This window comes from Haliotis asinina, chromosome 11, assembly GCF_037392515.1.
Source record: "Haliotis asinina isolate JCU_RB_2024 chromosome 11, JCU_Hal_asi_v2, whole genome shotgun sequence".
Classification (NCBI taxonomy): domain Eukaryota; kingdom Metazoa; phylum Mollusca; class Gastropoda; order Lepetellida; family Haliotidae; genus Haliotis; species Haliotis asinina.
The window spans coordinates 46,573,351-46,592,359 of NC_090290.1; the positions used below are offsets into that span (position 1 = coordinate 46,573,351).

The 19,009-nt window shown below is 42.0% G+C and overlaps 1 protein-coding gene across 1 annotated transcript in view; it reads right to left on the bottom strand.

The window, feature by feature from the left end:
• LOC137255478 (uncharacterized) overlaps nt 1–19,009 on the bottom strand; it is a 43,076-nt gene that overhangs the window by 23,506 nt on the left and 561 nt on the right. The window contains exon 2 of the mRNA XM_067792914.1: nt 18,233–18,352. Within this exon, the coding sequence (XP_067649015.1) occupies nt 18,233–18,352 (120 nt within the window). The remainder of the gene's footprint in view (nt 1–18,232; nt 18,353–19,009) is intronic.

The following is a 19,009-nucleotide window of genomic DNA, read 5'->3' on the forward strand; positions in this document are numbered from 1 at the left end:
TTAAATTTCTCGTGAAGAGCTTTCAACCAGTCCTGCAGGCGTGTTCCAGGGTCGATTTTGTGTACGTCCGGGTCCGTCATCACCCAAGGTCGCGCGTACGTTTTATTCATGCTCAGAGTAGGGCACATGATAACGATGTTATCGAACACATCCTTGTAGTAACCCTCCAACATATCCAACACGAAAACGGTCTTCCCACAGCCAGTCTGCCCGCATACTATGGCGCAGTGTGGGTCAGTGGGGAGTGGGGGGTACCCCCCATCAGTAGATGGCTTGCACGAATCTCCCATTGTCTATATTAAGTTGCGCGTCCATAATAACGTACAGATATAATTTCAACTTACCAGCGGTTTGAGCCTTCTTAGTAATCTGGATGGTTATCCCTTCGCTGCCGTTATCTATACGGCGCCCGCTACCGTGCAGTTTATCATCATCCGTGGATCGCATGTCCAACCATAGGGCGTACTTGGTGGTCAGGTATTCACCGATCTGCACGGAGCCTAGGTCCAGGTCCTTTGTTATATAATGTGGGGTCCCTCCCACTGTCCCTGGTAGCTTTTTTATCTCATCCCACTGCTGGTGTGGTCTCATACCATGACTGAACAGCTGGTTGGGCACGCCCTCGATGGTAACTTCCACCTTTTCAATCTCGGGGTTGAAAAACTTCTCGCTGTCCCTCCGGAATGGCTCGTAATCCTCCACGGGGACGACCAGTATACCTTTCATCGATCGCGCCGGCACGTTCAGGTTGATATTCCACACAGTGTCACTCTTATCTCGCACGACTGATCTATGCCTTAGTACGCGATCGTACAGGATAGCCATCTTCCCAGAGTACTGGCTTCGAACCTGCCTGGCCAGCTCCGGGCTAGTGACCATGTCGAACTCCAGAGAGATGTTGTCTATGGTATAACTGGCCTCATCACCGTTCGGCGTACGCACTACTTTGCTATAGTCGTTAAACGTGAGCTCGTATTCGAGCCTATCACCCAGCGCGGCCTGGTAAAACGGCGCGTGTCCCGTGAGCAACTCAAAGTCGAGCGGCACGCAGAATCGATTTCCGTATGCTAGAGCGATGGCCTTTTCACCGTCCGATAGCTTGTCTTGCTGGTCTGTCGTGAAGACGTATCCTATGCGCGCCCGGGTTGATTTGCTGATGCCCTGGTACACATCATTGACTCGTTCTCTCTCGCTTTTCCAGAGATCCTTGTAGCAGTGAAACACGTCGCTGTCGTCGATGCTCAGCACCTCGTTACCGCTGATCTTGACGGTCGTTTTCTTGATGATAGCTCGACCCACGTTCCGCACTAGCTCGCGTTTGTCGTTGTCGGAGGTCAACGTGATATTGAACGCCAGTCGAACAGTGCCTGGTACAATGAGGTCATTCTCACCAAGGTTTGGAAATCTAACCAGCAGAGTTTGATTCTGGTCTATCTTGCTGGGATTGTTGGTGATAGTCACCGACTGGCGCACGGCTCTGGCTCCTAATGGCTCTCTCAATTTTCTGAAAGGATCTAATTTTCTGCCGTACATTGTTATATAAAAGAAATATATTTTTAATACTAATGGATGAAGACATACCTATGGATGAGATGCCGGGCGCTAGTGCCCAGGCATATGATGAGCAGGAGACCTCATTTACTAGTTCACCATTGAACCAAGAACTCTTGGAAACAACGGTAAATGATTATTACGAAAGTTTAAGAAGAGATAAAAACTACGTTGAACCACAGGGTCGATACCATAAGAATTTTTTTATTGATACAAAGGGTGTTCTACGCCTTAAGTCTGACCCAGGGGTTGACCTCTTTAACAAGAGCAATAAAAAACCACTGGCCTTGTCAACTCTAGCCAGCCGCCATGGTGTCGAATTTATCCGTAAAAATCTAAACATGAATGATTACGGTGGTGCAATACCTAAGGCCGTTAAAGAAGATCTGCAAGCTACCAGATCCCACCTCACCACTAGAGATGAAATGACACCACAGCGTGCTACAGAAGCCTCGGGCAGCATAGAAAAACTGTTGAGCACCTACTGGGACAAACCGTTACCGGGGTTTGACTTTCCGGTAAGGGAACTGCGCGGCTTAGACGAAGCCGTGAAATGCGTGCGTGGAGAACTCGTGAACAACATGGGGAAACTGAACGAAATCGACGAGCACATCGCTAGGGAAAAAACCAAACTCAACGAAACTGAAAACGATGATATGAAGCGCCGTATCAATGAACGAATACGTGATTTAGAAGACGAGAGACGTACACGATTGGAAGCCGCTTCCTCGAATCGTGAACAGCTTCGATCCCAGATCAGTCGCATTCGGGAAACAATCGATAGAATACTGAATGAGGATACAACTTTAGCCAACAGGATTCGGATATTGTTCCGGGAGCAAGGGATCACCATCGCCAGCATTCTGACTGCATTGGGTTTCATTATATCAACCCTGGTGGTGTCACTGACGGGGGGAACCCCTGTGGGGCCTGCCGGCGGCGGGGGAACTCCAAGTGGCGGTGGTGTTAAAGACTGGATAAAAAAACTCGGGGAAGGCCTAGCTAAACTGGCTGGTAAAGCCGCCGAAGCCCTTCCCGGCATCCTGGGTAGCATCGTCTCGTGGTTGTTGAGCGCTCTGTCTAAAACTGCCATGTGGCTCAGTCAAAACCTGTGGGCAGCCATCGTCGCCGTGGCGGGTCTGGTGTACGTAGCGGCTAAGAAATCTTTAACCAAATAAGTCCCAAAGCTACCCCACCAACCACTAGGGCTGTTTTATTATCAATATGCTGCTGAGCCTGAATATGAGAGTGTGTGGGGGGTACCTCCACATGAACTTTAGGCTCCGGGGGCGGCGCCACTATACCCTTTTCACGTGGTGGGATGTGTGGGATATAGGGGGTGTTAATATCGGGGTTGATACCCAACTTTTGGTCCGCCGTGGCTATGACTATTTTGTTGTTATAACCCACCACTTTTTTTACTCTCAGTTGCATATCACTCGGAGCCATGTACAACCCCACGCCGAACACATAGTTGACTTTCGATCTGGCTTATTCTAACACGTTTTGGTAACGGTTGATGGCCCGCGGGAGATCAACTGGAGAATTGATAGCATCCTCAACGTTGGCAACGAACTGTTTCTGAGCGTCGAAAGCAGTTCCCTTACCGATGATGTTGGAACGCGTCATCGTATGAGCACCCAACAGCGCCCACACGTACGTTCGAATCGAGTCGTTCAACCTGACTACCCCGGCACGAGTGAATCCTTTCGACGTGTCCAGCATGAACATTTTCCACCCGTCTGCGGTTGACTGCTCCACTTTCTGGATTGTGAAAGCAACACCACCTTTAAAGTCCATACGATCATCCCTCCATTCATTACTCGACAAAGCAAAGTCCTGCCTAAGTATACCTCGTTTCAGTAAATCATCACTTGCATCTTTCACTGGTTTTGGCCCATATTTGGTAGGTTTAGGAACAATTTCATCTAATTCACGGAAAAAATTCTCAGGACTAAACATTTTTCGTTTCATAAAGTTTGTTAGTAAATCTTTCTTAAATGCTTTTACTGAGAGCCCATCGCTGTAAGGAATACCCAACCCGTGGTTCGGCCCCGGCAAACGCCAATCCGTCTTCGGATTTATTTCGAATTCATTGCAAATACGTTCGTAGACCCGTCTATCGTACGGGTTGTTTGTTGCGTCCCACGCTTTGTCCTGTGGGAGGGGGGCGCTGATCTCTTTAAGGATACGTCTGACCTGGTAGTACACGTGGAACTTGAACACAGACTGACTCAGCGGCCCACGCCGAGTGTCGGTCAATGTCACACCACACCCCGTTGTAGCGCACCACACAGCAAAGTTTAATTGATTCTGCCAGAACTGCATAGGGTTGTTGAACCACGCGTGGACTGCCTTGATGTTAGTCACCGAAAGCTTATACTTATCGAACACATTTAAAAGCTGGGCATTGAAATACAACTCAGGAGCAACCACTATCTTCATGGGGGAGAAATCTACGTCCAATTTAGGGTAAAACACACCAGGGGAATACATTTTAAAACTATTATATAATAAATATATATGTAATATGTACATAACACTTCCAGGAATAACGAGCGGTGAGGCCGTTCAGCTGACGCACGCGATCGATAACACGTCAGGTCAACTCGAAGTCGCACTCTGCGATATCACCTACCTACCGCAATGGACTAACATCAATATCAGCAACAATAAGCTGTTCGTTAGTGGAACTCGCAGTCAGATAACTGACGGCTACTACAGTGTGTGCTCTCTAAACGACGAGGTCTTCAAACCCCTGGGAGCCGAACTCAAGATGAACGACTCAAACGGTACAGTGGTATTAATCAACAACGGAAGAACCTCCTTGAGGCTAGGCCGACCATTAGCGAGGATACTCGGTATGTCTCCTGACGAGATAAAACCAACAACAACCGTCACAGGCACGAAGTTACCCGATCTAGTACCGTACCGAGAGCAACAGTCAACACTAAGTACACCCTTGTCAACACCGGTGATAATAATTGGGTAATATACCCATCGTTCGGAGGTAAACTGTTCGACTTAGACGATGTTGAGAGCACTACCGTCGCCCGAAACAAGCCATATATGCTCGTCTTCACCGAAGATGACAAGTGGGTGTTGTTACCCGATAACAACTGGTTTATCAATATTAGACTCGTCTCCCCCTACGTGTTCACTGATAACAAAGACAACCACCTAAACAAAGTCGTGAACAATGGAACCCTGCTCGTGGCTTACGTCCCAACTCAGAGACGTAGCATAGTCGTCAGCCCAGTCAACACTATAGCAGCCCACATGCTATCGAGTAAACCGGCCATGCAAAACGTGAAATTGCAGTTGGTGTCTGAATTCGAAGGCGTGGTCAAGATACTAGAGAGTCTACCGGCAAACTCAACATTGATCATCAAAGTCTACCTAGGGGAACCATCGGTGAATGAGGTCGAGATCGTGAAGGGGATCAAACTAGGGTGGGTGAAACGACACCAGTATCAAGTTTGCAACGTTTACGTGCGGGTGGGTGTCGGCTCCAACACCAGTCTACAGGGGGTCAACGTGATCGTGGAAAACAAGATATCACTAATCAATATCTTCCTGCCTGACAACATACACTTCATGGGTATGAAGTTAACCCCTGAATTATTATCAGAAAACCAGTTGGAAATTATATCGTAATAGTATAATAATGACCAGTAATCATCCCAACACTACGCTTAACGACCTAGGAGATACGGAGGGATTCGATCAGCCTGGTGAGGAAGATGAATTCTACATCCTACACTTCAAAGACAACGTGTACAGACGGGTGCCGTTACCAGATTTTAAAAAACCTAAATGGCTGATCAACTTAACACCCACCTCACCTAATATCACATTAAGCGAAGATGTATTGATCTCTAAGATTAGGAACAACGGTATCTGGCCCGGGGATTTCATTCCGGAGAATACATTAATACACGCAGAATCTATTGGTTACGAAAAAAAGGGGTTAAGTGCTCATCCAGACAATAAATTAATATTTAGCAGTAATCTTGATAGAATATCCTCCCCTTCCACCCTCATCATAGAAGTCTTCTTTACACCTTCCCATGGAACCCCCCCAATAGTACACCAAATTTTACCCGGGGTGTCAATACACTGGTATAAAGAACACCTAGACCGATATTGTCGTATTGTTATACAATGGGGTACCACGGGTCCTATAAACCACTTAATAAGCCTCCGTGGGGTTTCTATTACAACAGGAAATTTTATTAACCTCTCACCTATTGCCCTGACTAGTAGTCTAGAACTTGTAGACTTCAAATTCATTGATAGACTTTTAATTGAAACCCAATTAAAAAATCTTTCAAAATATATATTATAGGATGGGTCTGTACCCAGTCGTAGAGGAAGTAGCAAAGACGTTGGAAACCGTAGATGGGTTCCGCTTGAGGCAGTTATGTGATGTGAAACGTCAACTAGAACAAGACCGTGACACGCGGAAAGCACTATGTAAGAAGTACAATAGAGCTTTCAATATCGTGGACGGGGCTGACACTACCCTTATGGCAACCAGCATGGGACTAGGGGCGGCAGGCGTTGGGTTGTTGGCTACCATCGTGGCTGCACCTATAGTGCTAGGTATTGAAATAACAGCTGGGGTGACAGGGTTGGTAGGGTTGGCGCTTAAGTTAGTATCACGCAGACTTAATCGTAAGGCATTGAAACACGACGAGATCAGGGTTCTGGCCGAAGCAAAGCTGAACACAGTGAGTGAGCGAATTTCCACGGCACTCTCTGACAGTAAGATCTCAGAAGAGGAGTTTCGTTCAATCCTCTCTGAACTCAAAAAATATAACGGAATGAAACAAGATATTCGGTCCAAGTCTCGTAAGTCTGCTATCAGCGAGGACGAGAAAAAAAAGTACATAGAACAGGGGATACAAAAAGCCCAGCAAGCCTTTATTATGAACACCAAAGAGATCGTAGGCGGTTCACGTTAAACTGTTTCATCGATATAAACATAACATAGGGGAACACGAGGGCGATAGCCGTAAGCGAGCCACCGATCCTATATGGTCAGTCAAAACTTACAACATAGATAAAGTGGATATGAAAGCCGACGAACCTAACTTGTACTACTTGAGGGATGGGCCGGGTAGGGGATTTGTAAGAGAAGAATTATTGATCGTACCGTACGGCACAGTATTACCTCCTACCAAGGCACAGTAATTACCGCCAACATTTTTGTAGTAGGGGGGTAATAGTAGCAAGAGCTAAGGGGCCCACCAAAGCCTTATTTACTAAATAAGGCTTCATTTCTTGAAAGTGGTCCAGAACCCCCATTACCTATACTACTAGATGAGTTGGTTCGTTGGCTGGAACACTGGATTCGTCAATTTAATGTGACGGCGGTCTGTAAGTAATCGAATCTGGGTCAAACAACGCAGTGATCAAGAGCATGAGCATCGATCTACACAATCAGGGTACAACATGTGTCAACCACGTCAGCGAATCTGACCACCCGATTCGTTAGTCGCCTTTTACGATAGCATGGCATACTGAAGACCTCGATTGATTTAGTTATTTATACCATCTAAAATTACGTATATGATTTTAAGCATCGCAGGACTTTGTGGGCTGGACAGAAAAAAATAATATGTTGTCTAAATGGACGCACAACTAGGAGACACACTCCTCAAAGGAAGTCTCCATGGACCCCAGCATGGTGATCCTTCTGTTGTTGGCGATCTACAACCCGTGTTTTATATTGTATTGTCCAAGAAGTCATATTAGTTTTAACTTTCCACGGTGGTTTTAATTCTGTGATGTTCTAGTTGTTTTACTGCCCTTCATTGACAGATTTTTATAATATATAATATACTTGTCACATTAGATATTAACTCTCTCACGAACACTCCTCAGAAGTATTTCAAAAGTCAAAATACGACCTAAGCAAGGAATGCTACATGCGTTTCACTGTAATTATCTTATTGCACACAATCGTTTTGTTTTACAAAGATGGTAACCGAGGTGTCACTTCTGCAAAATGTCACATATTGTGCCTAACAGGCAGTTTGGGATACATTGGTTAATGTGTTCCCGCTTTGATGAAGAACGAGTGTGTGGAATTGGCAAAATGACACACAAATAAAGGTTAAGGTGATTTCTCTAGTGGTTATTATTTATTCATTGGTAACATTGATTTTACTTCTTGGTATTTCAGCGCTTTGCGCGAAGGAATGTTAACACCACTCTTTAACAAATAAAAACCTCTCTCGGCGCTTTTGGGTTCGCTAACTGAGTTTGTAGAAACTGTGTACAACGTAGTCTATTCTGCTCTTCTTGGTTTGAAGTTAACAAAATGGACTTGCAGATTTCTTCAGGGCCTGCAGGTTTTAAAGCCTGCAGGCGGCAACAGGCCCCGATGGCCAAGTGGCAAATTTAAATATTGCAAACACTGATGCTGTTGATCCGTAGCTATTAATTAATGTGTCAGACCCCCTGATCCCATAAGTCGTCTATTCAGACAAGCATGAGTTGATCAAGACCACTTCGGGTCGGATCGTGACGAGCATCCAAGAGAGAAGGTACAGGAAAGTCATGACTATATTTTTATGAAAATATATGCTATGCAAAAATCACCGTTCCTGTAGATGCTATAATTATATATATAATTATGTATTGCAAACAATTTTAGCCTTTTTGATGGTTTATTTTATAGATAGTAAAACATTACAAGCGAAGAATTCAAATACTGGCCCAAATTATGCAAACTATTTTAGAAAGACTGAAAAAAATTCAAACTGTTTAAATGTTATCCAAATATTTTCACTGATTGGCAGCAAATCACAATAATATTGCTATTTCTTTGACAGAAATGTCCGTATGATGAAATATGTTATTTTGCCACTTGGCTATGGATGTTTTCTTTATTCAAATTTCGAACAAAAATGTTTTTCCTCCAGTGTGTTTGATGTGGAGATCTTTTCTTCAAAATGTTAATTTGTTGAGTTTACATATGTCATAACCATGTTCATCATTAGGGGAGAACATTACCGCGGAGTATTAGGGCCAGGGTAAAAAATATTTTGGTGTCACTATCTCCTACGTAGGACTTACTATATCCTACGTAGGACTTACTATCACCTACATATGACTTACTATCACCTACGTAGGACTTAATCTCATCTACGTAGGACTTAGTATCAACTACGCAGGACTTACTATATCCTACGTAGGACTTACTATCACCTACATATGACTTACTATCACCTACGTAGGACTTACTAACTTCTACGTAGGAGATAGTAAGTCCCACGTAGGTGATAGTAAGTCCTACGTAGGATATAGTAAGTCCTGCGTAGTTGATACTAAGTCCTACGTAGATGAGATTAAGTCCTACGTAGGAGATAGTAAGTCCTACGTAGGAGATGTTAAGTTAGCACCGTTGCATGGCTTAGGCAGGAAGAAGTCAGGCACTGTTTGCAATACTTAATTTGCCAGGTGGACATTCGGTCCTGTTGCTGCCTCCAGACTTTAAAATCTACAGGCCCTGAATGAAATCTGCAGTCAAACCAATAAAAACAAATAAAATAAATAAAAACTACACTGTAACAATTTCACACTGCTTCTACAAAATCAATCAGTGAAGTCTATGGCGCAGAGAAAATACGCGCAAAGCGCTGAAACACCAGGATGTGATGCTGTAAGTTATGGCAATATGACGAAACATGGATAATTCTCGAAAAAAAAGAGGGGAGATTTCAGTTGAAAAAAAAATGACATCATTTTCTGAAGGCCATAATGAATATTTGAAATATTTGAAATTGGCGGCCCGGTCCAACAACAAGCAGCGCTGGGGCTCCTGGCCGGCGGTTATTTCGAACGCAGGAGTGGCGTATTCTCCGACCCATAATGACCCAAACATTCTCTATGACTTTGCCACCTAGACTGACATGCCATTGTAAAGTCTCATCACCTACAGCAGCTGCGAGAGCATACATGGATGGTTCACGTCAAAGTATGGAATTGCATTTCACAGGCTTACTCACTGTTGTATCTCTTGAATCCGTGACTTCAGAGACCCATGAAGGTCCCGGGGAAGAATAGGCCTTCATGCTTGCCATAAAAGGCGACTCTGCTTATTACAAGAGGGTGAGTGAGTGAGTTAAAATTTAACGTCACATCGGCAATATTTCAGCCATATCGTGACGGGAACGTAACATTAAAATGGAATATATGAGTATCATAAAAATCTGTCGACAAAGGACAGTAAAACAACTAGAACATCACAGAAAAGAATGTAAAACTAGTAATAATGTCTAAAACAATTTATCTATAGAGGACAATACAATATAAAACTGGGTTATAGATTGCTAACAACTGAAGGTAGATCACCATGCTAGGGACCATGGTGACTTACAGTACCTTTGCTACCTGCATGGACCCTAGCTGGATTTACATCATCCCCTCAGCCGCCAGCAATTTGGGAAATCTAGCCATACAATAAAAAAACACTTCTTTATATAAAAAAACCTGGAAATTTAGAATTTACTTTGAATGTTTGTGGACTTACGTACCCTCTCAGGAGGACAATAATTGTACGATACTTCAACCCCCTTTGAGGGTACAGCCACTACCAATGCAAGTCACGAATCTAAATTACCAATAATTAAAATACATCTATTTATAGATCATATTATTCAAAATTCAATCAAGAAATCAATATCCTTTAAAAAACCAATGATTAAATGAGAATTAACAGTGTTAAAAAGATCCTTGACAGTTTTGACATTGAAATATTTATCCCTTGTGATGGAGAATTCAACACAGTCAAGCAGGATATGCTTGACCGTGACTCTCTCATCACAAGGGATACAAAACGGAGGATCCTCACCTTTCAATAGGTATGCATGAGTATATCTAGTATGGCCAATACGACATCGTCTTAAAATAACCTCTTCAAATCTGGACTGACAACCCATTTCATGTAATTTATTTATATCTACTTGGGTGTCCCACTTCTTCTGCATCAGATTACGGATGTAAGTTCTAATGCTCGCTTTATAATCAGAGTATGGAATAAGAAGTGGTGTCACAGATTTGTTGAGTGCTGCCTTTGCAGCAAGATCGGCCATTGCGTTACCGGAAATGCCAACGTGGCTGGGTAACCAACAGAAGACGATGTCGTATTGGCCAGTGGCAAGATTATTATACAATTCAAGAATGTCAATTGAAAGTGGATGTTTACAAGAGATATTTTTAATAGCCTGAAGACAAGACAGAGAGTCGGAATATATTATATACTGTTTATGTTTCGGGTGTCTTTGAATATATTTAAGAGCTGTTAGTATGGCGTTAGCTTCTGCTGTAAAAATAGAACTCTTATCTGGTAATCTAGACGAAATTGTTCTGGATCCAATGACAGTGGCACAAGCTACTGCGCCACCATCCTTGGACCCATCTGTAAATAAGGATTTATAATTGCTATATTTATGTTGCAATTGATTATATTCTTGCTTATATTGTAATTCATTAGTTTCTTAAATGTGGTCAATGTCAGGTCTACTTGGGGCTTGACCAACTGCCAAGGAGGAGAAGAAATAAGACGGGAGGGAGCTATGTTTTTCAGCTGAATGCCGGCAGCAGAAAGAAAAGGTTTTATTCTTAAACCAAGAGGTGGAACAAGAGAAGATTTCTTATTGTATAAATCCTCATACAGGGGATTGAAAACACAGTTATATGCAGGGTTTGACTCATTTGAATATAGTTTTGTTACATACTGTAAAGCTAATTTTATACGTCGCTGCTCAAGAGATGGTTCATCAGCCTCGACATACAGGCTGTCAACAGGTGAAGTTCTAAAGGAGCCAAGACAAAGTCTTAGACCCTGATGATGGACTGAATCTAATAGTTTTAAGTTGCTTTTGCAGGCTCCACCATAGACAATGGAGCCATAATCAAGTTTAGAACGCACGAGAGATCGATATAGATGGAGAAGGGTAGCTTGATCAAGTGCTTTCAGGCATTTAGTTTTAAGTTATTTAATATGCGGTAAAAACGTTAAGTGTGAGTCAAAAATGAGACCCAAGAACTTAGCTTCCTTCACAACTTTAATTGGTGTGCCATCTAGAGATAGTTCAGGGTCTTTATGTGGTTTATATTTACGACAAAAATGTATACAGTTAGTTTTCGATTTAGAAAATTTAAAGCCGTTTTCAAGACATCATTTATTAATCTTGTTTAAACACAACTGTAGTTGTCGTTCGATGGTATGCACATTTTTACCACGACAAGAAATATTAAAATCATCCACAAATAACGATCCATCAATTGAATCGTTTAACACTTTTGATAAACTGTATATAATCTTTATACTAAAAAGTGTGACTGACAAAATACTGCCTTGTGGAAAACCCTGATCCTGATTGTAATGATCAGACAGGGTAGAACACACGCGGACTTGAAATTGTCTGTTATTTAAAAATTTGCCTATGAATTCAGGCAAACGACCTCGCAAACCGAACTCATGTAAATCTCTCAGAATGCCATACTTCCAGGTTGTGTCATATGCCTTCTCCAGATCAAAAAAGATAGACACAGCATGTTGTTTATTAATCAGCGCGTTTTTCACAAATGATTCTAAACGCACTAAGTGATCGACAGTACTTCTGTTTTTACGGAAACCACACTGTATATCTGTGATAAGGTTATTTGTTTCCAAGTACCAAACTAGTCGATTATTTATCATGCGTTCCATGGTCTTGCAAACACAGCTAGTTATCGGACGACAATTGGATGGATCCGTATGATCACGTCCAGGTTTAGGTATTGGCACTACTATAGCATCACGCCATGAAGAAGGAAATTTCCCGGAAGTGCAAATATCATCAAAAATTCATAAGAGCGTCTCTAAACAGGATTCTTGTAAGTGCTTCAGGAGCTGATAATGGATGTTATCAGCTCCAGTAGCAGTGTCATGAGCTTGATCAAGAGCAGTATGGAGTTCATGAAGAGAAAACGTTTCATTATAATCTTCCCCATTATCAGATTTGAAATTAATAGTTTTCTTTTCTTGTTGTTTTTTATATTGCTGAAATTTAGGTGTATAATTTGAAGAGGAAGAGGAAGAGTGTTTAGCGAGAGTTTCGCCCAGTTTATTCGCAATATCTAGTTTATCAGTAAGTAATTGATCTCCATGTTTAAGATGATGGACAGTAGATTTAGTACCTTTAGCTTTGATTTTCTGGACCATGTTCCATACCTTGGACATGGGTGTCCGAGAATTTATTTTGGATACATAATTTTGCCAAGATTGGCGTTTGTTCTGTTTAAAAGTACGCCGCGCTTTAGCATTTAAAATTTTAAATTTATTTAAATTATGCACCATGGGATGGCGACGGAAATAATGTTCTGCCTTTTTCCTTGCCTTCCTAGCTTGTTTGCACTCATCGTTGAACCATGGTTTTCTTATGTGTGGAACTGCAGAGGAATTTGGTATACACTCATCAGCTATAGAGTTCAATTCATCAGAAAAACATTTAATAGCATCAGGAACGTCAATAAAACGTTCAGGTTTAAGTTTCTCCGCACACAGTGTTTCATATAAAGCCCAGTTAGCCTTTTTAAAATTCCGCCTTGATGATGGAGGAACATCAGATGGAGTTACAGATTTTAGTATAGTAGGAAAATGGTAGTAGGGTGTAAATATGTGCTGGAAACATCATTATAAATACATAAATCATTGTCAGAACAGAAGTCCTCCAACAATTTACCTTTAGTGTTTGTAGTTACACTACCCCAGAGTGGGTTGTGCCCATTTAAATCTCCCATTATAATACAGGGCTTCGGGAGTTGGTCATATAGAGCTTGAAGATCAGTTTTAGTGAACGTCGAAGACGGCGAAATATAAAGAGAGCATATCGTAAACGCTACATGTAAACAAATTCTCACTGCAACAGTCTGCATATTAGTATTAAGTGAAACAGGGCCTTGAATAACGTTTTGTCTGACTAAAACGGATGACCCGCCAGTAGCTCTATCACCCGGAGGTGAAAAAGAATGATATGCATTAAAATGACGAAGGTCAAATGTATCTGTTTGTTTTAAATATGTCTCTTGGAGACATATCGCTGAAGGTGTAAAATCTTGGACTAATAGCTGTAATTCATGTAAAATAGTCCTCAATCCTCTGCAGTTCCACTGTACAATATTATTGGAATAAACTATCTTTTGGGGGGATTTATAGGGGATCTACCTCGCACTCTTTTGGAGGGCGACAAGCTATGTGCCCTAGAATGGACGTTTTCAGAAACGTCCATGTCTTCAAGAGACCCGTATTTATTAAACAATTGAACTTTATTTTGTGACCCCTTGGGAGCTCTGCCACTTTGTTGTTTTGAAACATCAGGCTTAGGCTTAGATTTACCTTTAGCAGTTTGTTGTCTATCAGTTGTAGATTGAGACTCAGTGCGTGACTGCGAAGATGATTTATGATCAGAAGAAGACTTTGATGTTCCAGGAAGTGATTCTTCAGTCTGTGATGACATAGCTGGGTATATAAGTTGTCGAGAGTCACTGTTGACCCAAGTCAAGGTAGTTTGGCAGCTTGTAGATGACTTTGTTATTTTAGAACTGATGATGCGTTTGCTACTGTAGCATAACTTACTGTAAGGTCAGATCTCTTTACCAGTTTTTATGCTTCAGAAAAAGAGATGTTTTGGGTATACTTTATTCTGTTTATTTCCATTTGCTCTCTCCAGATTGGACACTGTTTCGATGAAGATGAATGGTCACCTGAGCAGTTGGTGCATTTTTAAAATCACTGTCACAATCTTCTGTTGTGTGTGTCGTCTCACCACAGTGAGCACACACAACAGACAATGTGCAAGTATTTTTACGCCATGCCCATACTTTTGGCACTTGAAGCATCTCAATGGATTTGGAATGTACGTTTCCACTTTGAGTTGACAGTAACCAGCCTTTATTGATGTAGGAGCAGTCGGAGTAGAAAAAGAAAACAAATATGTGTTTGTTTGTTGGATCTCATTGTTTTTCCGGGTAGTGAAACGTTTTACATATAGCACACCTTGTTCCTTCATTTCTGAGGCAATATCAATCTCCAGCATATCAGCAAAAAGGCAGTCTCGGTCTCTCACTATGCCTTTGCTGGTGTTAAGTGTTCGGTGGGCAGAGACTGATACGGGAATGCCAACAAAAGATTTAGTTGACAGGAGATTAGTTGCTTGTTGTCTCTTACTGCATTCAATAAGAAGAGACCCTGAACGCAAACGTCTAACGTTTTTAACATCTCCTGCTATGCCTTGTATGCCTTTTGAAATGGCAAAAGGGTTCAGCTTCAAGGGTGTCTTGTCAACAGTCTCAAGTACTATGAAACGTGGCCAATAGTCAATAGATGTGGAGGGTCTTAGTTCATTAATATCAGGTTCTGTGTCAAGAGGATGTTTTTTCTTGGTGACAGGGGTTTCGTAAGCCATGGCTAGTGCTTTAAGGTTCATCATCCGAGCTCCCCACCCACCACGGAGTATCACAAGGACAATGCTAATAACAAGTGGGTCTCCAACTTGCAGCACCAAGGATACTCGGATGATATACTCCAGCAGAAGAGTTATAAATAACATATCCACCAGATTGGCCCATGAGCCACCGCCTTCTGGGCATAAGACTCTAGGCAAAGTTCAAAACATCAGTTTGAAAAATCGTGAACATTTGATATAAACAAATGTACCAAGTCCAAAAGTAAAACATTTGTAAATTAAATGTGTGTAATGACATATAAGTCCATACACAGGGCTTGGCGTGACCAGCCGATTGATAGAATCGGGCCGATTCTACCACCCGTCTAGGTGAAGTAAGGGCCAAAGTGGTGTGTTGAGCAGCAGGAACACGGTTCAGGCTCCTACTGCCCTCAACCACCAGACTACCGTCCTCCACCGACACGGGACGCAACCCACGGCAAACAGGTTGCCCAATTCGGTCACTCCTTGCGACCAGCAATGGGGTGCTATGGACCTAGTTGACCCGGGTCCACACGGGGGTTTGAACGGCTCTTGGCGTGACCCAGCACCCACCACGAGGAGGTGGCCGTTCACGGGTGCCCTTATTACAAGAGGCGACTAACGGGGATCGGGTGGTCAGGCTCGCTTACTTGGTTGACACATGTCATCGGTTCCCAATTGCACAGATCGATGGCCATGCTGGTGATCACTGGATTGACTGGTCCAGACTCGATAGCTGGAATATTGCTGAGTGCGGCGTAAAACTAAACTCACTCACTCACCCGTGACTTCTGACTGGGATGACTTTAGTATCTTCATTTGTTCATCTGAAAACTACACAAGCACAGTTGAGATTGAGAATGCACCTTTAAACGAAACAGTTTAACTATTAGTAACGATTTATTCATCATGACCATTGCTCATAAAGTGTTATCAAGGCACTTCACCATCAAGGCCAGAAATGTTTTAACTTCTACGGAATTGCATAATGGCCCAGATGACATCATAGATAGTTGATATATACTGCCATTATTGATTACAATAGGCATTTACATCATTTAACCAACACCTAAGTTGGAATGCATTTAGTAACAACACGTGAAAAATGGTCAACAGGTTGCTGTGACGTAATACGCATTAAGGTATGAAACATGTGACAGCGTCTGCAATTTGAGGAACATTTCATTCCGGAGAATAATCAGGGATGAATTTAGAACTGTTATCGTAGCATGTTGGAGGTTTTACGCACGTTAATAAAGATAAAGAAAACAATTATGGAAAACGATTTAGTCGTGTGTGCGTGTGTTTTTGTTGGTTTTTATTATTAAACAAGATACTCTACTGAAGGCCGCAGTGTTCTGTAAATATCTGAAACTGCCGACAACCAAAGCTTGAAGGACAATCGAACGTGCTCTTCTCATCAGGATTTCAAAGAGTGACGAGCCAGTCTTGCTCCCAAAGTTGTTTGATCAAGGTTACAGCATTCAAGGCGTAAGTAAAGCTTTCAAGACGTTTAGTGGTAGACATGTGGAGAAGGTTTCCAAAGTGATGTTTCAGTGACAAAAATTATGTCCAATGCAAATCCCTTTTTTTGACCATTACGTTCCCGAATTATTTCAGGTGAACACCTGACTAGAAATAGTGCTATGACGGGAGCCACCGGTGGGGCAGGATACGCTCACCTTCTCGCGAACACCTGGTATCATAACTATTTCATTGTTGTTCATAAACACATGCTCTGTCGTTGTATTACATGGTGACAATCACTAGATTGTCTGGTTCAGACCCGCTTTGTTTACAAAGACCATACAGCTGTAATACTCCGGAAACAAATATATGTTGATGATTTAGTTGCAACTGTGCGAAAGATTCTGCTTTGGGCAGGGATTTCTTAGGAATGTGGAAAGGTTTTGTCGCTTCTATGTATTATATGTCCTATGCAGTTCCCTATTTAGACTTGTACAACAATACGGTCCCGAATTATTTGGACAGGTGAACAGTAGTGTTAGGAATTGGTTGAAATCTCGCAGCTGATTATTGCTTCATTACCAACGAACAATCGTTAGTGTCATTTTTCGAATTTGCCAATTTAGGTTGTTAATGTGCCATGTATAACATGGTGCGTGTTGCCACGTTTTCTGCACCAGATCACGGGTGTAAGCTCTAATGCTAGCTTTGTAGTCAGAATAAGGAATACGGATAGGTGTCACAGGTTTGTTGAGAGCTGCCTTAGCAGCAAGATCGGCCATTGTATTCCCAGAAATGCCTACGTGGCTGGGTAACCAACGAAAGACGATGTCGTATTGGCCAGTAGCAAGATCATAATACAATTCAATCATTTCTATAAACGTGGATGTTTGCAAGAAAGGTGTTTAATCGCCTGAAAACAAGACACGGAGTCTGGATAGATTATGTATTCAGTGTTGCATGTAGGATTTGAGCATAGTGGGTCAAAGTGGCCCACCGTTTTAAAATCAGTGAGCCACTCATGTATTGACAGTGGGCCACTGTTTTGTGAGTCATTCCCCACTGTTATGATCTTATAAAGACAATAAACAATATCATATTTTTTTTTAATGTATTCTTATTAACTTCAGTGATGTACAGCAATACTTGGAATAAAGACTAGATAAGACATCTCACCTCAGGAGGTTGGGAAACATGGATTTGTGAAAGTTTACTGAAATTGTCCCTTGCATACCTTTCCTTCAGAACAACTCTCTTCAAAATGTCCCACTCACACAGAGTTCCAGTTTTGTCAATTTTATTCTCCATTCCCTGTCCGATCAGAACCATAAAAGGTAGTCAGAATTTCTATTTCCTCCTTTCCATAGTTGACAAGATCCTCTTCAGACAGCATGCTTATACTCTTTAGTCCCATGACACTAAACGCAGTAGAGACACTGACTGATTCTTAGGGAAACCTCTTTTCAACTCTGTCTTGGAGAGCATTCAAAAATTTGTCCCTGATTTCCTCTGATTTCTTTACTTGGTAATGATGTAACGTCTCTCCCCTGTAGTTAGCTATCACATTGTCATTTTCTTTTTTAAGAATCAGTTTATCTTTGAGCATTAGCTTTTCCCACTGAGAGCACTTTTCAAACATGACAGACATCCCTCAACTGCTGGTTGCACACATGAAACATCAAGATCTACTTTTTGGAATACCAACTCAATTCAGTAATCCTGGGGATCACATCCATCATCACATGGAGCGTGAAAATGAACTTGTAATCTGTGAGGTTGGCTAGTTGTTCCTCTTCCTTTGAGCTCTTCTTGTCAATCTTTTTGAAATATCTCACTAGAGACCTCCATGTCTTGTACAAAGTGAAAAGTGCATTGTACATAGCAAACCACCTGATCTCGTGGACTTCCTTTACTTTTATATGGGGGTCATCCAATAATTCAATAATTTCTGCAAGCTCTGAAACTCTGCATGTTGATTTCTTAAAATAATAAAATAAGTCTGTGAGAGTTTTCTGGAACACTTTTCCAACATACTCCACTTCGTCAGCTGCCTTTGATGTGATGTGAAGTTAAGTCTGTGTGCCACACAATGAACATTTACAACATGTGGACTATCATCCTGCAGGAGTCTGGCCACTCCAGATTTCCTACCAGTCATCACTGACGCTCCGTCAGTGCCAGGTGCAATGATGTCACTCACTTCAATTCCTCTTGACTGCATAAATTCTTTCATGTGTTTGTAAATGACTTGTGGAGTTGCTGGTTTAGTTCGATGTTTCCAAGAAAAATAGTTTCTTGTTGCATGTTTTCAAACACCTTTCTTCCATAGATAACAAGCTTTTTTTTCACATTAATGTCTGTACTCTCATCTGTCAAAAGAGATTTAAACACTGATGACCTAAGTTTCATGTCAATATCTTCTGTAATAACATCCACAAATGCATCCTGAAACTGATCAGCAGTTTCCCTTGAGGTATATGTTGCATTTTTACCAACACCTAATGACA